The sequence below is a fragment of the Mobula birostris genome, chromosome 27 (genome assembly GCF_030028105.1).
Source record: "Mobula birostris isolate sMobBir1 chromosome 27, sMobBir1.hap1, whole genome shotgun sequence".
Classification (NCBI taxonomy): domain Eukaryota; kingdom Metazoa; phylum Chordata; class Chondrichthyes; order Myliobatiformes; family Myliobatidae; genus Mobula; species Mobula birostris.
Window position 1 is genome coordinate 8,793,096 of NC_092396.1, and position 26,869 is coordinate 8,819,964.

General features: G+C 42.2%; 1 protein-coding gene across 4 annotated transcripts in view; it reads left to right on the plus strand.

Annotated features, from left to right (window-relative positions):
* Positions 1-5,794, plus strand: part of ube4b (ubiquitination factor E4B, UFD2 homolog (S. cerevisiae)) — a 96,695-nt gene extending 90,901 nt beyond the window's left edge. For all 4 annotated transcript variants that reach the window (XM_072245336.1, XM_072245339.1, XM_072245338.1 and 1 more), the window contains one exon: positions 297-5,794. In XM_072245336.1, the coding sequence (XP_072101437.1) occupies positions 297-367 (71 nt within the window). In that variant the 3' untranslated portion in view covers positions 368-5,794. The remainder of the gene's footprint in view (positions 1-296) is intronic.
* Positions 5,795-26,869: the final 21,075 nt, after the last annotated feature.

A 26,869-nucleotide genomic window follows, 5' to 3' on the forward strand; every position in this document is an offset into this window, starting at 1 on the left:
TGGTAGCAATGAGAACAAGGCGTATGACCTGGGTGATGGGGGAGGAGGGGGGAGGGTCTATAATAATGGATGCTTTTTGTTTTGAGCCGTCACTCTTGATGTCCTGGATACTCCGGAGGCTAGTGCCCATGATGGGGCTGTGAGTTTACAACTCTCTGCAGCTTGCTTTGATCGTGTGTTTTCCCACCCCCACCCACACCCCATACCAGATGGTGATGCATCTTTTTTTGCTTAACTGTGTCATTGAAAGGAGGCTGCTTAACTAATTCTACACTGCTCTCTGCATTGTGTATTAGTGCCTGAACTGAAGGAAAGAATCCATGCCTGGATGAAAGAGAAGCAACATGCAAATCGCTCTTCGCAGTGAAGTGTTATTGAAGATGGATCGAATGTGAAACGTTTGTAGTTCTGAGTGTAGACCACCAGTATATTGAGACCCAAGAGAAAATCTGCTCCGCGTTCAGTCGAGACTGCTGCACTGATATTACAAAGGGTGAACTGATCACATTAGGAAAATGTATTGTCTCTGTAAATAAATTTAATTTAAAGAACAAACAGTTTAAAGGAGAAAAAAGTTCTAAGGTGTTGGGTACAAGTTGAAATCTTTTCAGTACAGCAACGTGACCAGTCGAAGTGTAACAGTGGTGTACTTGGATCTCGCAGTTATTTGGAAGCTAGAAGGGTCTGAGCAACAATGTTTTTTTAAACAACTGCATTAACAGAAGATGGTCTGTATTTTAGGTTGAAATTATTACTGTATCTTGTGCCCAGTCGCTGCTGAAGGGACTGTTCTGTTTGCTGCACTAAATGTTCTTCAAAACCAAAGTGATGCACAGGCCCTTTCCCTGAGAAAAAAAAACTGATGTTTTAATTATGAGGCATAATCTGTTGGCTCACAGGACTAAAGGTGAGACTATTGAATTCTATTTGTTTATCATTAATTTATATTTTTTCTAGCCTACTCTTTCCCTCCTATTCCACTTAAGCATAGACTTGCAAACACTGTAGCTGAGAAATGGTATATCCTCCATTTCTGCCAGCCACATTTTACGGCCGTTGCTTTGTCCACCGTGTGAGCTGCAGTATTGGGATATTTTGTTGGCAATAAGGTTTCCTCAAGATACAACCTGAGAAGCAACCTCCGTACAGAGCCACTAGATTTTTCTTCCTCTCCCCGGAGGATTTTTATTCTTGCAGCTCACTAGAGGGCGCTCTTGTATTCCAAGAGCTCTCCTGCCTTACACTGAAATGTTCCAAATCATATAGTTCATGCCAAAAAAAATCAAATTACCATAGATGCTGGCAATCGGGAATAAAAGCAGAAACTGCTGCACGTCCTCATCTGGTCAGGCAGTATCTGTTTGTTAACGTGGATGCTCTTGAGCATCTGACACGTGAATAACAACTAAATCAAGTTTTCCTTTTGTGTCTACCCTATTGTATGTTAATTTGAGCTTTTACTTCATGTCGGTTGTCTACGTTTTCTGGATTTTTAAAAAAAATCTCTTTTGGATTTTGTATAATTTGCTGCAGAGAGCTGGTTTATTTCAACTGTCCTGGATTGTAGCAAACTGAAGTAATGTGAAATTACTTTTGCATTTTGGAATTCTTATTTGCAAGTTAAATAAAGTATGGAAGAAAAAAAATCCTAAATTTCAGTGATTACCTGATAAATGAGTCTGTCCCATTTTCACAGAAATGCAATGACTTCAGAAATATTGTCTCTGCTGTCTTTGTGCTTGTATTTAAGAATTGTTCTGTATCAGTAAAATGTTTTTTTTATATTTCAAACTGCTTTACTGTGAAATATTAATACTACTGCATGAATCCAGTTGTTATAGCAAAGCGGGATTAGACTCCCTTTCCCTTCAGTATGGCAATAGCTGTGTAATGGGAAAAGGGAATCCTTTTGTTGCCATCTTGCATATACTGGATTTTGAATTCAGTCCAATACTAAAGCTGAACATCTTTAGGTTGCTAGTTTTATATTGTGACTAGTGTTCAGCTGGAATTTCAATTGCAAACTGTTGTAACTACTGGGATTATGAGCATGATCTCTGCTGATTTTGAAATTGTCTGGTTTAATTTTTAATCACAAGTGAAAAATCATTGCGAAATTAAATGTAAAATTTGCAGTAAATAAGTGTTAAAATTGAAGTTTTCTAGCTGTATGTGGATTATAAATGCCTAATTTTAGTAATGATCTCTAAACCCACACAGATTTGGGAACTAATGCATTGTGCCCAGATTAATTATCTAGGACAATATATAATTTAATGATCTGTACTAAACCTACATTTTCCCAAATATTTCCTTTAGCTGGTCCCATTGAATTCACTTACATGGCCACGATTTGTTTCAAAGTTAAATTACTTTGTGCTACAAAGTACTTGACTAACATGCTTGAAAATGCACTTAAAGATAAGTATTTTAGTCACAAAAAGGATCATTAATGACATATTCAAAGGATCCGTAGGTCACTTTCATTGCAAGTCTGGAAAACAATTTCCTAATATTAGTTAACAAATAACATTAATATTCACCAAGTCCTGTGCAAGCTTTTTTTGGGACTCTGAGTACATTAGTGCATATCACATGGTTTGTCTCAAACACACGAATACATAACTATATTGTATTGAATGCTGGACATTGACAGCTTACCACTGTACAATTAATTAGGATTTACAGATTTTGCTGTTACTTTAAAAAAATTATACTGAATCGTATGTATGTTCACCAAATACTTGCAATTTATTGTAATGGGAAAAAAAGCAGTAGACATTTGAAATGGAGGCCAGAATATCTGTAAAGGGGAGGAAAAAAAAAAAATCAGGTTGGCATTTGAAGTGTACATCCAAATTCGGTGCCCTAAAACTTGGAGCTGACTTTTCTCTTATTTGATACTTTCCAGATGTTTTCCTGGTTGTTTTTTATTATTTCAGATACCTACGTTCAACTTGTACTCCTGCAATATACTGAGCTATTAAAACATGCAATTTTTAAAAAAAAAAAGTAGCACTTGAACTCCCACTGCTTCAAAATTTAGAAAACTTGTTTTGGCCAGGTGTGTAAATTTGATTTAACATTTAAAATAGGGAGCTATTGTCAAATACACAGTAGGTTATTATATATAGGTATTCAGCTTGTATTCATGTGCATCTCATCCATATTTTAACTCTTTTCATTTCTTTCTTTTTGAATTTAATCTTTAGAGCCAACGTTCATTGCCATGGTCAGTTGTGTTGATTTTATTTATGAAAACTTGATCCTACAGATCATTTTAAGGCACCTCTAGAGTTATATGCATTATCCACTGGTATTTGACAAAGAGTGCTGAGCGCATCAGTAATGCGTGAGAGAATGCCCAACCTAATCCAATTTAAACATGTACATCAATCTCTCAATTTGACCTGAACTTTAAAAAACATCCTTGTTCCTTTTTAAATATATACATAAATGTGACCTCTTCAGAACCTGAATGGTAGATGACCCTTTCTAACCCAGCATCTATCCTAAAGATGATATTACAGCAGTTTCCAGTAGAATTCACACTTTGACTAAATAACCTGACCATTTGCTCCGTAACTCGGTTTTAGATCCTTAATTACTTTAACCACATTGTGCTTTTTCTTGCATCACATAGATCATTCTGGGCTAGAAAGGGTTACAATATGATACTGTCAAATCTGCAGCATAGGCCTATTTGACGCTAATGATACTGTGATGGTGTGATAGTACTGATATATTTTACCTCAGTATTGTTGAAATGGAAATTCCAGCACTGTAGCGGGAAAAGGAGGAAATTAAAATGTACATTCTTTAACTACAGCTTACTGCCATTGTTCCAAGTACTTGAATTTCTGATTTTTATTTGGAAAAGCTGGACATTTTTGTTTTTTTTTTGGTTTTTCTATGAATAGTGTTATAATAATCAGGAGTGTTTTTAATGATAAGGAAGCACAGAATGGTAATTCTACAGACTGTTCTGATTGCTCCCAACCTTTGAATTCCAATAAATGGTGGTAAACATCCTAATACAAAATGGTATCCATTGTCTTCTACTGTAAGGTGGGTTAAGTTTCTCCATTTTACATCAAACTAAACACATACGCATTCTGAACAGAGTTCCAAATGGTCTGCTGGCTTTGCTCAGCTGACGAGCACCGTTTGCACGTGCTGCTATTTTCACTTGAGGGGCACCAGTAGACGTCTCACGCAAGTCGTCAGTTTAATCTAGGTTATATTTTAATCTTGTTCACCTGCCTCCATATTTGCAGACTTAATCAGAGTCCCAGCTACCAAAGGTACAGTTTGTACTAGAGTTCCTTGCAAACAATTTATTCTGCCATTTGTTGTATTTGACATTGATTTGTTCTGTATACTTGTCAGAGCAAATGGCAGAAAATGAATTTGTTTCTAGCATTCTGAAGTTATCCTGCAGTGCCACCTCCTTAAGTAATAAAGTGATAACCATTAATTGAAATTATATTCAGTATTAGTATGATGAATAAGGTTTGATCAAATGCACACAGAAGTGTCTAGTGCCCATTGGATTTTGACTTTCTCTGCTTCAAGGGAAAAATCAAATTGCTGGTAAGGTTAACATTGGGCTCAGGATTACAGGTGCCAACTCAAACCAGTTTGAACTAAGTTCCTGGAAGCTACTTAAATGCAAGATGATTGCAGTAAATATTCCTCAATTTATTGCATAAATTATCACAATTCCAACAATCTCCAAAGAGCAAAGTAGAAGTTGTTACCATTAATTGTCTTTCTACAACCAACTTGACCTCTTAAAAACATTCATTTTATCGATGGATGCTTCAAGAATCTTTATAGAATGCTCCTGCTAACACTCATTACAGACATTTACTTGGCATTCACTTGATTGTGTAATGAATGCCTTATACTAGACATCTGCAAAGAATTAATTTGGGCATAACATTGGGGTAATCACACACCACAGATAACACTCTTGTCCCCTGTGTTAGTAAGTTCCAAGGTGAAATCCTGTCATCAAAAATGAGTGTGGAGATTTTAGGCTGCTAAATAAAGTGCCATTTATTCCCAAGTCCTGCCTACCCTCTGGATAATGCAAATGATCCCATGGAAAAATGGTATCTAAGCTGATACTTATTCAAAGCACATGTCACCATCTACAACCCTAAGATTCATTTTCTTGAGGCGATCTCAGTACCGTGGTTAACGTCATTACAGATAATCTAATCATGATCATGTCGCTGATTATGTCAATTATTTCGGGAGCACTTATGAAGTAGTAGAAACACAAAATGGTATTGCATTTAAGGAAAAAATACAAGATCAAGATGTGATTCTCAGTGCCACAAAGGTTCTATCATCTTGAGCATGAGATATTAAATAAGATCTATAAGTCACATTTGAAGGCTCTTAATAGTCAAAGATAATCACAATCTTTACAATGGTGAGGAAGCTATTAATGTTCACTAACTTAACCCTTTGAAGTTGACAGCAACTTTGGAATTTCAATGCAAGTGAACACTACTGCATGAGCCTCGGGTGTATCAGTGATACATCCACAGCACAGATTCACTGTTTATGCCCTTCAATGATATCATGGGAAATCGGTTAAGTTTACATGAATTTAAGTTGTTTCTGAAGTAGCACCATTGGAAAAAGTGTTTGAAAATCTTGTTTATTGCATGAGATATATGTGAGTTTTCAGAACCCTAAGCCATGATTCCTGGTTTGGAAACATTCCAAAATGAAATATTTTATTGTATATTGATTGTATTTCCTGCAAAAACTCCAATAACATGGATTTTAAAATAAATATTTTATATTTAAAACCTATTTCAGATTCTATCTTGATCATATGTACATTTCAATCTTTATTTAGTTTCAATATATATTTTTAAAAAATGTGCTTTTTCCTTCCTGGGCTGAACTATGATTGGCTGACTCACCAAGCGTGATGGGATTGCAGCTCCAGGGATTCTTTTTACTGACATCTGAGATCAGAAAAAGGGAGACTTTCACAATAACAAGCACAAAACCATTACAGAAACTTTCCAAAAAGTTATCAGTGATTACCTTTGTATCATCACTGAATGGAAATTGTGAAGCTCGTAACAAAAATAAACTTGACTACTGAGACAAGATTCTGCAGATGCTGGAAATCTTGAGCAACTCACAAGATGCAGTTGGAACTTTGCAAGTCAGGCAGCGTCCTTGGCTGGGAAATAACAAGATGTTCTGGCTGGAGACCCTTCATCCAGAACTGGGAAGGAAGGAGCCAGAAGCCAGAATATGAAACTGGGCCGAGGGGAAGAAGTACAAGATAGCGGGTCTTATTCTGGCTTCTATCTTTCCCTCCAGTCATGTTGAAGGATCTCGGCCTGAAATTTAGACCGTTTACTCCCCTCTATAGATGCTGCCTGACTTGCTGAGTTCCTCCAGTATTTTGTGTGTGCTATTTACTCAATATATTTATAATTAGCATTTTAGTGAAAAAAAGCCAGATGATTGATTAGGTTCAAGTTTAAGGCAAAATCGGATAACTGAACCTCCCATGTTGTGGGTTAGGAAAAACACATCCAATACTCTGAACACTGCTTATGTTTTTCCTATTTGTGTACTTTATACACAAATATCTATATACATTTATATACACACACACACACACACATATACATACAGGTGTGTGTATAGTATATACATTCTGCAATGATCTTGCAGGGTTCTGTGCATTTAACCACGAGTTACATTCAAGCTTCACTCAGGTGTTTAAAACACATTTGGCCAACACCAGTAGGAAGAGGTACAGTTGGCGTTTCAGGGTCTCGGCCTGAAACGTCGACTGTACCTCTTCCTAGAGATGCTGCTTGGCCTGCTGCGTTCACCAGCAACTTTGATGTGTGTTGCTTGAATTTCCAGCATCTGCAGATTTCCTGTTGTTTGGCCAACACCAGTTCAGTACAGAATGCTGCACTGTTGAGTATGCGGAGCAGACTCAATGGGCCAAATGGCCTAATTCTCCTATAATTTTATGGTTTAATTTATATTTTTTTGAAAACATTTGAAACTCTTTAAATGGGAGCCCCTTTCACCACTCTTAAGTGGAAGAAAAGGTTTCCTTGGTGTAATATCTGAAGGGTATGAGAATGGTCAATACCTTTTCCTCAACCGGTCCTTTGACTGCAGATCGTGGAGTCTGGCTGCGTTCAGGTTGCTTGCTGTAATTCTTCATGTTACTAAATTAACTGCTCTCTAAAATATCTTGATGTCCAACATTTGTGGATTAGGATTATTAAAGTTACTGTAACAATAAAGTTCCTTTCCTGTATTGACCAAGACGTTGTCCTCCATTCTTGTCACAGGTTCGAGAGACGACAATGAGCTTTAGGTAACTACATTGTGCAATTTCAAATAGCAGAATAAAGTCATTGACGGAGTTAACAAATTAATTTACTGGTAAGATTTCGGGCAAAAGCAATTTCAAGGAAGACTATTCGAACTAGGTAGCCATTTCAAATTCCATAAGGAATCTCAATGCTTCAGCAGGCGATGAAAAAGGTGAATGGTATGCTGGCATTCATAGCAAGAAAATTTGAGCAGGGAGGTTCTACTGCAGTTGTACAAGGCTTTGGTGAGACCACACCTGGAGTATTGTGTGCAGTTTTGGTCCCCTAATCTGAGGAAAGACATCCTTGCCATAGAGGGAGTACAAAGAAGGTTCACCAGATTGATTCCTGGGATGGCAGGACTTTCATATGATGAACGACTGGATCGACTAGGCTTATACTCACTGGAATTTAGAAGATTGAGGGGGGGGATCTTATTGAAACACACAAAATTCTAAAGGGATTGGACAGGCTAGATGCAGGAAGATTGTTCCTGATGTTGGGGAAGTCCAGAATGAGGGGTCACAGTTCGAGGATAAAGGGGAAGCCTTTTAGGACTGAGATGAGGAAAAACTTCTTTACACAGAGAGTGGTGAATCTGTGGAATTCTCTGCCACAGGAAACAGTTGAGGCCAGTTCATTGGTTACATTTAAGAGGGAGTTAGATATGGTCCTTGTGGCTAAAGGGATCAGGGGGTATGGAGAGAAGGCAGGTACAGGGTTCTGAGTTGGATGATCAGCCATGATCATACTGAATGGCGGTGCAGGCTTGAAGGGCCGAATGGCCTACTCCTGCATCTATTTTCTATGTTCCTGTAAACCTGGTCATTAAACCCAGCTCCAATAAGACTGGTCATGTTGTATCTGATTGCTGGTTACTTGTTTATCAATGCCATTGATGAAATGTTTGTTTGAGTGTTCCATCTATTCCTCGCTCATGAGCTGCAGAGAAAATACTTTTCTCTGGCAAGAGTTACTTTCTTCGGATTTTACATACTGTAGTATGAAAGCACACTGCACAGAATTCATCTGAAGTGAATTGAAACTGTGCCCTTGAAGCCAAGCATGGATTAGACCATATAGGAGCAGGATCAGGCCATTTGGCCCATTGTGTTTGCTCCACATTCCAGCATGGTCGATTTATTATCCCCCATTCTCCTGCCTTCTCCCTGGAACCTTTGACGCCTTTACTAATCAAGAACCTATCAACCTCTGCTTAAAATATACCAATAACTTGGCCTCCGCAGTTTTCTGTGGCAATGAATTCCACAGATTCAACACCCTTTGGCTAAACAAACTCTTCCTCATCTCTGTTCTAAAGGGGCGTCCCTCTATTCCGAGGCGGTACGCTCTGGTCCTAGACTCCCCTGCTATAGGAAACATGCTCTCCACATCTATTCTAACTGCGTCTTTCAACAGTTGGTAGGTTTCCATGAGATTCTCTACATTCTTCTTAACTCCAGGCCCAGAGCCATCAAACATTCTTCCTATGTTAACTAATATTTGTACTTTTGTCCAGAAATAGATCAATTTAAACTGATGTAAAAGGAGGAAAAAGATTGATTGCAGCTTAAAGTCCATTTCTCTCCCCAAACTAAACTAGATCGACAATTTGCTGATGGATGGTGATTTTCCCTGTAACTTCACTTTTATTTGAAAGTAGAATAATTTTTTCTGTCATCTTGCTGTGACAACAACTCGGACAATCTTGCTCATCACTCTGTTAATATAGTCTTGTTATCAGAAATAGCTGGTATGCTCGGTGGCCAGTTTATTAGATGCCTCCTGTGCATAATGAAGTGGTCACTGAGTGTTTGTTCCTGGTCTTCTGCTGCTGTAGCCCATCCACTTCAAGGTTCAACGTGTTGTGTGTTCAGAGATGCTCTTCTGCACACCACTGTTGTAACGTGTGGTTATTTGGGTTACCGTCACCTTCCTCTCAGCATGAACCAGTCTGGCCATTCTTCTTTAACCTCCCTCATTAACAAGGTGTTTTTGCCCACAGGACTGCCACTCACTTTTTTTTTGCTTTACGTACCATCCTCAGTAAACTCAAGGGGCTTTCTTGTGTGAAAATCTCAGGGGATCGGCAGTTTCTGAGATACTGAAACCACCCCATCTGGCACCAACAATCAAAGTCATTTTGATCACATTTCTTCCCCATTCTGATGTTCGGTTTGAACAACATGCGAACCTCTTGACCGTGTCTGCATGCTTTTATGCATTGAGTTGCTGCCACGTGATTGGCTGATTAGATACTTGCATTAACGAGCAGGTGTACCTAATAAAGTGGCCACTGAGTGAATAGCAATCCTCTGGGGAAAATACTTTGGCATGCGGCAACACAAACAGCGGTGTGACCTTATACAGGTTCAGCTCTCTATTTACTTGTCGAGAGACTCGTAAAAAGTAAAGCTAACTATAGGTAATTGCTTCTTTTCATTTGTGAAAGATCGGAATGTCTGAAGACTAACACAAAATAGGACGTGGATCTCCCGCCCACCGTTATCAGTGTGTGGTAGTCCTGAATACAAAGGACCATTGGGTGTTCTGTGTAATCGATAGTGTACTTGTACCCTCTATCTTTTACAGCCCCCATGTGTCCTCATCTCTGGTGCTGTACACTCAGCGTACTACCTCCACATTCAGCACCACAAAGAGGATCTGATGATGCAGCTCTTTGGCTCAAATTAACCTAACAGGTACAAACGTCAACGAGCAGATCACCAGGGGAACCATCAAATTGGATTAGATTTTGAACAGAGATGCACCGGTTTCCTCCCACATTCAAAGTTCAAAGTACATTTATTATCAGAGTATGTATCATTATCATCATCATCATCATCAGGTGCCACGCCCAGTTTGAGCTTTGACTGTCATGGCCCACACACTCCTGTTTTGGGTCAAGTGGATCAATTCACTGGCTGCTGTCTCCATCATCATTTGTCTTTGTCTTCCTCTTGCTTTCTTCCCTTCAATCTTTCCCATAATTACTGTGCATTCTAAATCCTCTTTCCTAATCACATGTCCAATGAAGTTATGTTGCCTTTTCATGATCTCATACATTATTTCTTTTTTTGTGTTTGCTCTGTTCATGACATCCTCGTTAGATATTCATTTCGTCCATGATATCCTTTGCATCCTCCTCAAAAACCACATCTCTGCTGCTTCAATTCGTGTCCTCATGTTACGAGATATTGTCCAACATTCTGAGTCATATAACATAACTGGATAAACGTAACATTTCAGTACTCTGAGGCGGGTTGTCATGCCTAGTTTAGTATTGGTCAGCATACTCTTCATTCTAGTAAAGGTGTCTTTTGCCATCCCTATTCTTCTTTTGATGTCCATGTTGCACCTGCGATCTGATGTCACCCAGCTTCTTAAGTAGCAAAAGTTTTGTACTTGTTTTATGTCTTCCGCGTTTATTCTCAGCCTGTAGATAGGATTCTCCTTTTTTGATATCAACATACATTGTCTTTTTGCAATTGATAGATAGACCCATTTTTGCACTTTCTTCAACAACTATATCGATTAAGTTTTGTAGTTCTTCCTCCGTACTCGCAATTAACACAGTGTCATCTGCATATCTGAAATTATTGATGTTTTCACTGCCAACTTTGACTCCCAAGACAACTCTTATTTTTTTGTAATATTGTTTCACTGTACATATTAAATAAATTGGGAGAAGACACACCCTTGTCTAACACCTCTCTTGATTTTTGTAAACTGCCTCACTTCTCCATCTATTCTTACAGCGGCAGTTTGTTCCCAATACAGATTTCTGATAGGGCGGAGGTCTTTCGAATCTAGATCTAGAGTTTCCTGTAATATTTCAAATAACTTATTGTGCTTCACTTTTGTGCTTTTGTGTAGTCGATTAAACAAGCAGACAAATCTTTTTGCACTTGAATAGCTTGTTCTGATAGTATCCTTGACATGTATACTGTACTTTACACAACCTTGAGATTCGTCTCCTTACAGGCAGCCACAAAGGAAAGAAACCCACACAAAATAAGGAGACAGGGAAACACCCAATTTGCAGAGAGAGAGAGAGAAAACAAAATCTGCAAACAATAAAAGTAAGCAAACAGAATTTAGAATGAAATTGAGCCCGCAGACACAAATCCTGGAGTAGGGCTCAGTTCAGCGCAGAGTGGAATAAATGTCGCAGAGATGGAGTGGCTAGTAGGTCAATTGGTCACGCGTGTAATTGGGTGACATGGGGTCAAAGAACACTACAGCACAGAAACAGGCCTTTCAGCCCATCTACTCTGTGCCAAATTATTAGCCTGCCCAGTCCCATCAACCTGCACCCAGACCATAGCCCTCTGCAGCCTTTTCGTCCATGTACTTATTCAAACTTCTCTTAAATGTTGAAATCAAATCCACGTCCATTACTTGCACCGGCAGCTTATTCCCACCCTCTGAGTGAAGAGGTTCTCCCTCATATTCCCCTTAAAGACTTTACCAATGTTTAACCTTAACCAACGTTAGTTCTAGCCTCACCTAACCTCGGTGCAGGGCGAGAAGAGCTTGTTACCATGCACGTTGTAAATAAAATTAAAGGGGGGACGATGTTATCAATTCTAAAAGAAGGTTAATTTCAGAAAATAACCACGCCTGTCCATCGATCAGCTAAAAATGAGGTGAGGTTTACAGCATAAATGGAAATTGTATAATACAGAGTGAAATAATTAAACCTGTCTGTACATAACAGTTTGGAGGTCATGTCTAACTAAGCATTTTCATGGTAATCTGCTCTGAAAACTCTAGTTTTTGAGTTGTTACTAACTATCATCAAAAATAATTGAATCAAGCACTTTTCTGTAACTTGCAACATGGGGATAACTCCCAAATATTTTATGCATTGTTCATCTTTTTTACTATAGCTAGAAAAGGCAGATGATACAGCGTGTTTTCTTTTATATATGTAATTAGTTGCGAGCCAGCTAGTTTGTCGTGTAACAGCAGAAAGCTTCTGGCTTATTTTAAAGAGAATCAATAAATCTGTACATTCAATAGAAAAGAGAGTTTGAATCTCATTTGAGAATGATGTTTTGGAAGGATTGAGGTAAACAATGTTCAGAAAGATTTATTTACAGTACTGTGCAAAAATCCTTAGGCACATACAGTATATATATGTATCTAGGATGCCTAAGACTTGCACAGTACTGTAGTAATTTTAATGTATTACACTGTTCTGCTGCTGCAAAATTAACTAGTTTCATGACAGATGTGAGTGATGATAAACCTGATTCTGATATGGGTCTCTATTGTGGACTGAGAGTGGGAAGGGGCAGGGAGAGGGGAATCATGGTTGGGAAAAGGGGGAAGGGGAGAGGGGAGGGAACAGGAAGCACCAGGGAGACATTCGGTAATGATGAAATGACCTTGGGTGGTGCGTAAGTGCTGGGTGTGCCTACATCCTTTGCTCCTGCCAGATTTACAAATTCTCTCTCCACACCATGTTGACAGAGTTACAAAATACATGTGGACTAAGATGTTAACTGTCCTGTGCTATCACCAGTGGGATCATCAGTTGATCTGCCACCTGTCTTCAGGAGTTTCGGCCCGCTTATGATCAAGACTCCCTCGAGGTGGTGGGCCAGCAGTGCTAAAGGACCACCTCCCACTGGTGAGCTTAAAAACTTGGCATCTGCCTCTACCAGAGTTGTTGGCTGCTTCCATCCAACAGATAGTCTACTCTTCAGGTGTCTATGCAACTACTGAAGGGTTTGCAAAAGATGTATACACTGTCCGACTATCTGCCCCTCTGGACGTACTTGGTCCACCCCCATGCTGGTCCTGTCTCTGCTGCCTCAGCTACAGCCCTGCTGGTTGACTTGATCTCTCTTCTAGTGAAGCCAAGGTCACGCAGCCACTTCTGGAGAGTGAACGCAATAAACCCACGGCAGCCTACTTCAAATGGATAGCATGAGACCTTCCACTCTCTGTCTCTGCACTCTGATCTTAATTCTGCAGACTTGGTTAACTTGTGCTCGTGGGCTTCATCGATGTTGTCTTCCCAGGGGACTGAGTTCACCAATAACCGCTTCTCTACTGGTGTCGGACCATACGATTATACCTGGACGCAATGTGGTGAAAGCTATTTGCTCCGGGAAACTGCCTTTCCTGTCCAGGTCAGCCTTGACACACCAATCATCGGCTGAAGAAAGTATGCTTGATCATGGGCCTGCGCTGCACACCCTTGACTTGGAGCCTTCTTTCACAAATGATATGTGATGTTCTGTGCCGCGTGGGGCACGAGATAAGTTGTGCTGCAGTACTCTCTGCTCAACCACTTCTGTCACAACTTTGAGAACGTTGTTATGTCTCCAGGTGTACATGCCGCTGGAAAGATTGACTCTGCATGCACTCAAAATATGTTGAAGTGTTCCCTTCTCGCCACAAGCAGCACACCTGTCTGTCTTGCCTTCATACCAGGTGCTGAGGTTGGCAGGTGTTGGGAGCAGATCGTATGCTGCTCTGCATAGAAAAGAAATGCGGAGCGTTTCCATCTGCCACAGAACATTCCAAGATAGATGTCGTTGTTCAACACTTTCCCACCAGGTCCAAGCCCCTTGTTTGGCCAGGCCAGCTGTTTCAGCTAACCTCTTCTCCTCTTCTACCTCTCGTATTTCTTGTGTTACAAGCTCACGGCGCTCCTTATCTGTAGAAGATGACCACCACTTGTGGGTTGTCCATCCAAGCCCCTGGCAGCCTAGCTGGATAGCCCCAACCGTCTCCTTGTGCTTCAGTCTAGACTCTGCCTCATCAACTGCTACACGGGCTGACCACTTCCTGCCTGATCTCACATCCGACTGGGTGTTCTTGATGACAGGGTCTTTTGAGTCTCGAAGCATCAAGAATGATCTTACCTTGGCTAACTTGACCTCCTCAACAAGGGATTGCTCTGGGATGGTAAGCTTTGTCTGGCTACTGTGGATTGCAACATGGGTAAGGCTGCTCGGTACTCCAAGCCACTTCTTCACATACTTGTTGACATTGCCACTTCATAGACAGTTAGTGGCCACATTATCCGTGGCATCAGTCCATACTGCAAGCACCACAACTTCAACTTGCCAGGCAAGCCACACTTGTCAACAGACATCAGACCTCGGCTGATCTGTTCTCCTGTCTCTTGAACCCTCTTGGTGTCTCTCAGCTCCTCTGTGTACCATCGCCCAAGGCTCTTTACTGATAAATACAGTCAAGTGCACAGCACTGTATTTGTCAAAGTGGAGCAGAGAGCGAGTTTGTAAATCTGGCAGGAGCAATGGATGTTAGGAATGCGGAGGGTGGAGTGCTGTGGGTGGGGTGAGAGACAGGTGGCAGAGAAAGAGTGCCAGGGGCTGAGAGTGGTGCCCCTTCTTGCCATCCAGGAATCCAAAATATTGTACTAATCAAACAAATTGGTCGGGCAGCATGGTGGTGTAGCGGTTAGCGCAAGATTTTGCACTGCCAGCAATTTGGGTTCGATTCCTGCCCCTGTCTCTATGTTCTCCCTGTGACTGTGTGGGTTTCCTCCCTCAGTCCAAAGACACCAGTGAGGGCTAGTGAGCTGTGGGCATGCTAGGTTGCCGTTGGGAGCGTGAAACAGTCTGGCCATTCTCCTGATTCTCTCATTAACAAGGGGTTTTCACCTGCAGAACTGCTGTCACTGGATGTTTGTTTTGTTTTTTGTGTGTCATTCTCTGTAAACTCTAGAGACCGTTGTGTGTGAAAATCCCAGGAGATCAGCAGTTTCTGAGATACTCAAACCACCCAGTCTGGCACCAACAATCATTCCATAGTCAAGGTCACTGAGATCACATTTCTTCCCCATTCTGATGTTTGGTCTGAACCTCTTGACCATGCCTGCGTGCTTTTATGATTGGCTGATTAGATATTTGCATTAATGTACAGGTGTACCTAATAAAGTGGCCACTGAGTATTTATCAAGATCTTGCACTTAACATGCTTATTGTGCACAAGAAATCCCAGGCTTCCTAAAGAAAATTCTGTGGCTCTGTTTTTCTTTGGAGCAGCAATTAAAATTACTTTTGCTATCCTCACACATTTATTGTTTGGATGATGTGTGTGTGTGTGTGTGTGTGTGTGCGCGTGTGCGTGTGTGTGTGTGTGTGTGTGTGTGTGTGTGTGTGTGTGTGTGTGTGCGTGTGTGTGTGTGTGTGTGTGTGTGCGTGTGTGTGTGTGTGTGTGTGTGTGTATCTCTTTCATTCTAAACCCACCAGAGACTAAAACCTCCTTCAAGAAAATGGAGGCTTCTCATGTGGGAGAAGAATGGCGAGCTGAAAAGAATTTGTTTATTTCTCTTTGTTCTCTTTCTTTCACCTCAGCCGCCCTCTTCACACCCACGTTAGCTTCTGCTCTAGCCTCGAGTGGAGTATTGTCGAGTGTGAACTCGTTCAGAGTGCTCATGATGTACAGAGTCAGGTCATGAAGTCTAAAATGATTTAGGCTCTGCCGCACAGACAGGACCATGGATGCGATATTTCCTGCCCAGACCAGCTTTCTCAGTCCCCTTCCTTATCCTCATCCCTTTCCTTTAGTTCTGTCCCTCTGTCCCCTTTCCTTGAGTCCCTTGCTCTCTCACTCATTCCCCTTCCCTTCTCTTTCTGTAATTCCCTCAGTCTCTCCCCCACCAACCCCCCTCCCCACACTCCCTGTCCAGTTACCAGCTGCTCTGCTGTCTTGAGACTTAAACATCAGAATCAGGCTGATTATCGCTGACATATGTCAAGAAATTTGTTATATTGTGCAAGGCATTAAAAAATTGGTCATCTGGCCCCTGCTGCTCATCAGGGCTACTCTCCGAGCACTGCTCACCCCCGTTCCCTGATCCCAGCAGCTGCACTCTCTCCTCCCACAGTGTGCAGATTACCAATCATCAGCTGTGCCTCTCTTTGTCCTCATACCTTAATGTTCTGGGCGTTGTGGCTTCAGTGTTAACGTTATCAATGTGGTGGCTTCAGTGTTAACGTTATCGATGTGGTGGCTTCGGGGTTAACATTATGGGCGTTGTGACTTCGAGGTTAACATTATGGATGTGGTGGCTTCAGTGCTCATGTTATGGATGTGGTGGCTTCGCGGTTAACGTTATGGATGTGGCAGCTTCAGGGTTAACATTATGGATGTGGCGGCTTCAGGGTTAACATTATGGATGTGGTGGCTTCGGGGTTAACGTTATGGATGTGGTGGCTTCGGGGTTAACGTTATGGGTGTTGTGGCTTTGGGGTTAACGTTATGGATGTGGTGGCTTCGGGGTTAATGTTATGGATGTTGGGGCCTTGTGGTTAACATGGACGTGGTGGCTTCAGGGTTAATGTTATGGATGTGGTGGCCTCGGGGTTAACGTTATGGATGTTGGAGCTTCAGGGTTAACGTTATGGTTGTTGTGGCCTTGCGGTTAGGTATAATTCTCGGTGTACCTCTCTTCAGTCAGATTCAGATTTATTTATCACGTACAGTGAAATGTGTGTTCTGCACTAACAACCAACCCAGCCAAGGTTATGCTGCGGGCAGCCGGCAAGGGTCGCCGCACATTCTGGCGCCAACGTAGCATGGCCACTGCGCTCAGAAGAACACAAACAGCAACAACAAAACAAGCCGCTTTCCCACCCTCTGACCCGCCCACCCCATCAAGCGTGCAGGCGGCTGCCAACGCCAGGACAAGCGCCTCCAGGCCTCCAGTCGTCAGCCCTGGATGGGGGTACCCAGGCTTGCAGATGTCGTGCCTCCAACTTAGGACTTCGCACCAGGACCTGCCGACAACGGGTCTTTAACCCTCAGGCCTCGACTTCCGGATTCAGATTGGCCTTTGACCCTCAGGACTCCCCTTGCGGACTGGCCGTGCCCTGGATTTAAAGCTCAGGCTCTTCACACTCATTCTCACGTGAATGCTCGCGAGTCACACTCATTCTCACGTGAATGCTCGCGAGTCACACTCATTCTCACGTGAATGCTGTTGCAGCAAGTTGTCGCGAGTTTCCCTTTGCTGTGTAAGCTTCCCGTTTTCTTTCTGCACAGCCCTTCGCTCCTCCTGTAACCTCTCCTTTCAGCTAATTTCCTGTCGCCTCTGTGGTGCTGGAGACGCTCCTGCCTGGTGTTGCTGAAAGACGTCACTTTGAGTGACGCGCAGAGGATGAGTGACTCACAGCAGACGTCTCCGCAGTTCTGGGATGACAGGCTATGAATCAGCTGCACACTGCAACCCTTCTGAGGAATATATAACCATGTGTCTATCTCCGATGTCAAGCTAGCTGATGCTTCTTAATATTCTCCACAGCGTCTGACCTATCTGCGTTGATGTAGCAGCTGCGTACTTAGAAAATTAAATTGGCTCACTCCATACCCCAAAGAACTGTCGGGGAAAATCAGAGGTGCTGTTTGGCAAGCTGGTATGAAGTCAAAACAAATTTATTGTCAAGGTATGAATCTACTCAGTGGCCACTTTAATAGGTACACCTGCTCTTTAAAGCAAATATCTAATCAGCCAATCATGTGGCAGCGACTCAATGCACAAAAGCATGCGGACATGGTCACGAGGTTCAGTTGTTCAGACCAAAGATCAGAATGGGGAAGAAATGTGATCTAAGTGACTTCGACCATAGAATGACTGTTGGTGCCAGACAGGGCGGTTTGAGTATCTCAGAAGCTGCTGATCTCCTGCCATTTCCATGCATAGCAGTCTCTACAACGTATTGAGAATGGTGCGAGAAACAAAAGGCATCTGGTGAGCGGCAGTTCTGTGGGTGAAATGCCTTGTTAATGAGAGAGGTCAGGGGAGAATGGCCAGACTGGTTCAAGCTGACAGGAAGGTGACAGTAACTCAAATAACCACTCGTTACAACAGTAGCGTGCAGAAGAGCATCTCTGAACGTACAGCACATCAAACCTTGGTGGATGAGCTTCAGAAGCAGAGGACCATGATCATACACTCTGCGGTCACCTTGTTAGGTCCTGGAGGCACATAAAGAGGCCGTTGAGTGTATGTGTGTTAGTCTTTTGTTTGTCCTGTTTTTTTTTGTGATATCACTCCAGAGGAACATTGTATCATATCTTAATACATGCATGCATTTCTAAATGACAATAAACGAGGACTGAGTGTCCTCATAATCTAATCTAATCTAATGTCACCATGTCACATGGTGTGAGCAGAATTATCTGCAGCTTAATGTGAAAAAGACTAAGGAGCTGGTGGTAGACCTGAGGAGAGCTGAGGTACCGGTGACCCCTGTTTCCATCCAGGGGGTCAGTGTGGACATGGTTGAGGATTACAAATACCTGGGGATACGAATTGACAATAAACTGGACTGGTCAAAGAACACTGAGGCTGTCTACAAGAAGGGTCAGAGCCATCTCTATTTCCTGAGGAGACTGAGGTCCTTTAACATCTGCCGGACGATGCTGAGGATGTTCTACGAGTCTGTGGTGGCCAGTGCTATCATGTTTGCTGTTGTGTGCTGGGGCAGCAGGCTGAGGGTAGCAAACACCAACAGAATCAACAAACTCATTCGTAAGGCCAGTGATGTTGTAGGGATGGAACTGGACTCTCTGACGGTGGTGTCTGAAAAGAGGATGCTGTCGAAGTTGCATGCCATCTTGGTCAATGTCTCCCATCCACTACATAATGTACTGGGTGGGCACAGGAGTACATTCAGCCAGAGACTCATTCTACCGAGATGCAACACAGAGCGTCACAGGAAGTCATTCCTGCCTGTGGCCATCAAACTTTACAACTCCTCCCTTGGAGGGTCAGTCACCCTGAGCCAATAGGCTGGTCCTGGACTTAGTTCATAATTTACTGGCATAATTTACATATTACTATTTAACTATTTATGGTTCTATTACTATTTATTATTTATGGTGCAACTGTAACAAAAACCAATTTCCCCCGGGATCAATAAAGTATGACTGTGACTATGACTAAACACGAGGAATTCTGCAGATGCTGGAAGTTCAAGCAACACACATACTGTACTACCTTGGGATTCATTTTCTTGCAGGCACTAAAGAAATAGAACAGAATTTATGAAAAAACTATACATAAATAAAGACTGACAAACAACCAATGTGCAAAAGAAGACAAATGAAGCAAATTTAATAAACTAATAATAATTGTGAGAACCTGAGCTGTAGAGTCTTTGAAAGTGAGTCTGTAGGTTGTGGAATTAGTTCAGAGTTGAGGCGAGTGTGGTTATCCATGCCCGTTTGCGAGCCTGATAGTGCAGGTTCCTGCAAGAAACGGAATCTTAGCATATGGTGACACATACACACCTCGATAATAAATTTACTTTGAACTTTGAAGATAGGGCCGGTGTTGAGTACGAAGTGGCTGGGAATGCAATGGCCTTTGGCGATGGTGTGGAGGATCCCTGCCGTTGGTTCTGTTCCCAGCTCTGAGGTGAACAGCTTGAGCCGATCTCCAGGTATCGCCTCAGACCATTCATATTTAAAATAAAACTATGGGGGAGGAATAGTTCAAAGTAAATGTACAATCAAAATGCAGATATGTTTGAGATTAATTTTCTTGCGGGCATTCACAGTAGATACAAAGAAACAATAGAATCAATGAAAACCCACACATGACAAAGACGGACAAACACCCAATCTGCAAAAGACAATGCACTGTGCAAATACAAAATAAAAACTAGAAGAAGAAAAAATAATATCGGGAACTAGGGTGTAGGTGATCACTATTTTCCACCACTGAGGCTTGGCTGCCACCTCTGATCAAAGTTGAATTCAATATTTTGGTTAAACATTAAGAGCATTCTAACTGGCTACATCACTGCCTGGTATGTGTGTGTGTGTGTGTGTGTGGGGTGGGGGTGACTACACAGGATCAAAATAAGCTGCAGAAAGTTGTAAGTTTGGCCAGCTCCATCATAGGTAGCATCCAACACATCTTCAAGGAGCAATGCCAAAATAAAGGTGGCATCCGTCTTTAAGGACCCCCGTCACCTAGGACATGCCCTCTTCTCATTTCACTCAGTTTGCCTGCCAGCATGATGGTTAGAGTAACACCTTAGAGCAGCTGTGATCCGGGCTCAACTCCCTCTGCTGTCTGTGAGGAGTTTGTACGTTCGCCCCGTGACTGTGTGGGTTTCCTCTGCGTGCTCTGGTTTCCTCCCACATCCCAAAAGACGTACAGGATCGGGTTAGTAAGATGTGAGCATGCTACGTTGGTGCTGGCAGCGCAGTGACACTTGCGGGCTGCCTTGGGTGTGCTGGTTGTTAACGCAGCTGGCGCATTTCACTGTAGATTTCCACGAACGTGAGACAAATTAAGCTAATTTTTAAAAAAAAAACGATCTCTGATCTGACCTGTTGATTTTCATAGGAATAAGGAGGCTGAAATGAAGGGGTGAGTTCTCTGGAGAAGTGGTTGGCCACTTAGGACTGGGGGTGAGCAAATTCTTTAGAGAGCTGGAGATTGTCGAAATTTGCAACCCCGGGTAGATATTTGGCCATTGAATGCATTTGAGACTTGGATCTGGAAGCTGAAACAAGTGAAGAGATTTGGAGAGAAAGCAGGAAAGGGGGACTGAGTATCAACCTTATTTCTAGGCAGAGAGATATTTTGAGGGGCAGTATTTTATTTTATTTTGAGGTAAAGCATGGAATAGGCCCTTCCAGTTCAATGAGCTGCAGGGCCCAGCAACCCTCGATTTAACCCCAGCCTAATCACAGGACAATTTACAATGACAAATTACCCTACCGACCGGTACGTCTTTGCACTGTGGGGGAAACCGGAGCACCCGGAGATGAGTCACGGGAAGAATATGCAAACTCCTTACAGAGGAGGCCGGTAATGAACTCTGAAACCCCATGCCCCAAACTGTAATAGAGCGGTGCTAACTGGTTCACAACTGTGGCATCCACTACTAGTTTATCGATTCATTGATATGACGTGAACATTGGTGGCCAGTCTGGGATTTATTACCCATCTCTACCTGCCCCTGCATTTGGGAGGCAGTTCAGAGTCGACCACTGGTGGATCCAGACATGCTTTTGGGGCAGGATGGTTGTTGGAGATAATTGTGACATCAAAGGTAGATCTTGTTCACAGAGAGCGGTGGGTGGTGCAGAATGTGCTTCCAGGGGTGGTGGTAAAGGCTGTTATACTACAGAAATTCAGGTAGACATATTGATGATAGAAACATGTGGGAGGGAAAGGTTAGATTGGTCTTGGAGTCGGTGAAACATCCCGAGCCAAAAGGCTTGTACTGAGCTATAGCGTTCTGTGTACCTAGATTCAGTGAAAAGCTTTGTTGGCACGCCATCCAAAGAGATCGTTCCAGACACAAGAACATGCTCCGTATCACAAGAAGATCATGGTGACTCAAAAGGGTAAATCACAACAGAAACTTGAGTAACAGTATGAACAGATGGAGGGCCTTGGCCTGAAATGCTGATGGTTCATTTCCCTCCACGGATGCTGCCTGACTCGGTGAGCATTGTGTGTGTGTTGCTCCAAATATTGTTCCCATGTTCTCGGGCCTCAGGGCCTACATCACCAAGCTCAGGAACGGTTATTACCCATCAACCATCAGAGGGCATAACTTCACAGGCCCTCTGAAATAACGCTGAGGAATTTAAAGTTACTGACCATTTCCGCCTCTGATTCCACCCCCCGCCCCCCATCTTCACTTCCCCATCGCTGAACTGTTCCCACAACCTATCACTTTCATGGACTCTTCATCTCATGTCCTTGATACCTGTTGCTTATTTATTTCTTATCATTAGTATTATTTATTCTCTTTAGTATTTGCACAGCTTGTTGACAGTTGTGCCTTAGTAGTCTGTCCATCCTAGTGGGTTCAGTCTTTCATTGCTCTCACTGAGTTTCTTGGATTTACAGTGTATGCCCGCAAGGAAACGGATCTCAGGGCTGGATTTATTATTTCTCATTTATTGAGATACAGCAGGAATGGGCTCTTCTGTCCTTCGAGCCGCGCTGCCCAGCAATCCCCCGATTTAATGCTGACATATATATACACTTTGATAATAGATTTACTTTGAACTTTGAAATTTGAGTGCCCGCAAGAAAATGTCACCATATATGGTATACAGTGCCTATATAAAGTATTCACCCCCCCCCCCGGAAGTTTTCATGTTTTATTGTTTTACAACATTGAATCACAGTGGATTTAATTTGGCTTTTTTGACACCGATCAACAGAAAAAGATTCTTTCAAGTCAAAGTAAAAACATATCTCTAAAAATAGATCTAAATTAGTTACAAATATAAAACACAAAATAATTGAATAATTGATTGCATCATTACTCACTCCCTTCAAGTCAGTATTTAGTAGATGCACCTTTGGCAGCAATTACAGACTTGAGTCTGTGTGGACAGGTCTCTATCAGCTTTGCATATCTGGACACTGCAATTTTTCCCCATTCTTCTTTACAAAACTGCTCAAGCTCTGTCAGATTGCATAGGGATCGTGAGTAAACAGCCCTTTTCAAGTCCAGTCAGAAATTCTCGGTTGGATTGAGGTCTGGACTCTGACTTGGCCACTCCAGTACATTAATGTTGTTGTTTTTAAGCCATTCCTGTGTAATTTTGGCTTTATGCTTGGGGTCATTGTCTTGCTGGAAAACAAATATTCTCCCAAGTCACAGTTCTCTTACAGACTGCATCAGGTTTTCCTCCAGGATTTCCCTGTATTTTGCTGCATTCATTTTACCCTCTACCTTCACAAGCCTTCCAGGGCCTGCTGCAGTGAAGCATCCCCAAAGCATGATGCAGCCAACACCATGCTTCACGGTAGGGATGGGGTGTTCCTGATAATGTGCGAAGTTCGGCTTATGCCAAACATAGTGTTTAGTCTGATGGCCAAAAGGCTGTTTTGGTTTCATCAGACCATAGAACCTTCTTCCAGCTGACTTCAGAGTCTCCCACATGCATTCTGGCAAATCCTAACTGAGATTTCATGGAGATTTTTCAACAGTGGCTTTCTTTTTGCCACTCTCCCATAAAACTGTGATCGGGCAACAGTTGTAAGCACAGTCTTTCCCACCTCAGCCACTGAAGCCTGTAGCTCCTCCAGAGTTGTCATAGGTCTCCTGGTGGCCTCCCTCACTAGTCCCCTTCTTGCACGGTCACTCAGTTTTTGAGGTCGGCCTGTCCTGAGCAGAGTTCCAGCAGTGCCATATTCTTTCCATTTCCTGATGATTGACTTAACTGTACTCTGAGAGATATTCAGTGACTTGGAAATTTTCTTGTAGCCATCTCCTGACTTGTGCTTTCCAATAACATTTTTGCGGAGTTGCTTGGAGTGTTCTTTTGTCTTGGTTTAATTTTCACCAGGATGCAGACTCACCAGCAGTTGGAACTTCCAGATACAGGTGTATTTTAACTACAATCAATTGAAACACCTTGACTGCACACAGGTGTGGTAGAAATAGTTAAAACTAGTGTGTGATGGGATACTTGACCATTCAGGAGTAGCTGGACTTAAGACCACTGATGTAAGTTGAGAATAACTTTGGATGATAAGTGCAGTACCAGGAACTCCAATGAACAAGACACTAGACCACTGGAACCAGGAGGGAGGATGTGTCTGGGGGTAAATCATGAGTCCTGATAACAGGGAGCAGAGGGAACTGTTAGTCTCGCATTCAGAGGTAAATCATGAGTCCTGATAACAGGGAACAAAGAGGACTGTTAGACTTGTGCTGAGATAATTGACGAGTCTTTTAAACGATTGATCATGTCGGTAGATTGTGGGATGCCAAACAAAGTTAATTGAAGTTGCTTGTCTTTCCGTATAATATGAGCTCTGTATAACCTAAAAATCAGAGCTCTGATGGAGATGGAGACTGCTGCAGACTCTCCATGATATCATGTTAATAAACTCTTAAAACAAAACTCGAAGTCACTCTGGTGTTCTTAGTTAGTATTTCCATGACAACAGGTCTCCGAAAACAGATCTCCATTTTAGATTAGATTATGAGGACACTCAGTCCTCAGTTATTGTCATTTAGAAATGCATGCATTAAAAAATGATACAATTGTTCCTCCAGTATGATATCACAAAAACACAAGACAGACCGAGACTAAAACTGACAAAAAACACATAATTATAACATATTGTTACAACAGTGCAAAGCAATACTGTAATTTGATAAGAGCAGACCATGGGCACGGTAAAAAAAAAGTCTCAAAGTCCTGATAGCCCCAACATCTCACGCAGATGGTGGAAGGGAGAAACTCTCCCTGCCATGAGCTTCCAGCGCCGCAAACTTGTCGATGCAGCACCCTGGAGGCACCCAACCACAGTCCGACTCTGAGCCTGTCTGAAAACTCCGAGCCTCTGACCAGCTCTCCGACACCGAGCACCGAGCACCATCTCTGCCGAGCACTTCGACCCCGGCTCCAGTCGCCAAGCAACAGGCAAAGCTGAGGATTTGGGTCCTTCCCCTCCGGAGATTTCGGATCACACAGTAGCGGCGGCAGCGAAACAGGCATTTCAGAAGTTTCACCAGATGTTCCTCTGTGCTTCTCACGTCCGTCTCCATCAAATCAGAATTGCGCACGGCACCCTACTTGAGAGATAACAGATATTCATCACCGGAGAGGTGCACGCGCTGCGTCGCGTTGCCATCTTCTCCTCCCACCATTAACTAGTTATGTGACTTCTAAAAACAATTGGCCACAGCAGTGATGATTTGGTGTGTCATATTAAAGGGGTTGAATACTTATGCAGTTAATTATTTTGTGTTTATTATTTGTAATTAATTTAGATCACTTTGACACAAAAGAGTCTTTTTCTGTTGATCAGTGTCAAAAAAACCCAAGTTAAATCCACTATGATTCAATGTTGTAAAACAATATGGCATGAACATTTCCAAGGGAGGGGAGAATACATTTTATAGGCACTGTATGTACTTTGATAATAAATTTACCTTGAGTGTTTTTTTTACTTGAATATGTGTAAATATATATAGTGAACAAAGTTGATCCTTGATCTTTACGAATTCCGCAGCTGACACATTGAGCTGAATAGCCCAGAACTCAAACTCCAAGTCCAGTAATGTTACGAATGCATTGCCATAGCACCATTGCTCTGTATAGACAACCCCTCTGTTACCACTATTTGTACAGCTGTCTGATTGAATTGCATTCCTCCAAAGCAGGCTTGTTTGATACAAATCGCAGTTTGAATTCCATTTAGGACCAATACTGAGGGATGTGGAATTTTGCATGTTGAGGAAATTAAGTAATGTCAGAATAATCCTTTGGACTTCCCCACTGAATCCATTTTGCCTTTGTCATGTAACAACTTGGAATCTGCTGGTGAAAGTTAAGCCGTCTCATAATAATGCAGTGTGCGTTTTTTATAATCCTGATTGTTACTGGAAGATGCCACATGCCCATATTTCAAATTCACAGGACTTGACAGGAGTTGGAATGTTGAATGGGCTTCTAGACTTGGAATTTTATGTGTTGGGTGTTAACTATATAGGAGGGGTCGATTCAGTCATCATCAAGTCTGTAATACTTTAAATAAACATTCTCTGCTATCTATAATTGTTGGTTACAGACTGTAATGCATTTAGTACACAAATCTTACCAACTTGCCTATGCACTATTGATAGACTTGGAAGAATTATTTAAAAATGACTATTTTGTCAAAATAATTATGTTTGGGTGTATTTTTATTTTTCAATTTGAATTTTCCCACCTGTTGGGACAGACATCTTATTAATGATAAGATTATCAGGACCAGCCTAAATATGCATTAAAAAGTCAAGAAGTCAAATATTGCATATCTCACCCCACTCTCAGAAGTGAGGAAGGAAAAAGAAAGGAAAAGTTAGCCTGACTTCAATGGTTGGGAAGTGTGGTAAACCATATATATGTTGTAGCTGGGTTAACTGTCTGGACACGCCCCTCTGCTGACTGCCCCTGTGGCTCCTCCCACACATCCCTGAATAAAGGTGATTGCGCCTTTCCCCTCCCCCTCAGTCTGGGGGCAGACACTCAGCATGGAAGTCGTATTGTACAACGAATAAAAGCCTTTCAGTATTTACCCTACTTTACCCTACTGATCATAGTAGATGATCAGCCATGATCTCAGAATGGCGGTGCAGGCTCGAAGGGCCGAATTGTCTACTTCTGCACCTATTGTCTATTGTCTATTGTCTATTTTCTATTCAGTCGTTTGGAGTTATTGAAGGTGCTTCAGGAAGATTGGAGTCAATTGTTAAGGATAAGGTCCACCCACCCAGCCAACACACTTTTCGTCCCTCTTCCCTCCGGGAGAAGGCTCAGGAGCTTGAAGACTCGTATGGCCAGATTTGGGAACAGCTTCTTTCCAACTGTGATGAGACCACTGAACGGATCCTGACCCGGATCTGGGCCATACCCTCCAAATATCCGGACCTGCCTCTTGGTTTTTTTGCACTACCTTACTTTCCATTTTCTATTTATGATTTATAATTTAAATTTTTAATATTTACTATCGATTT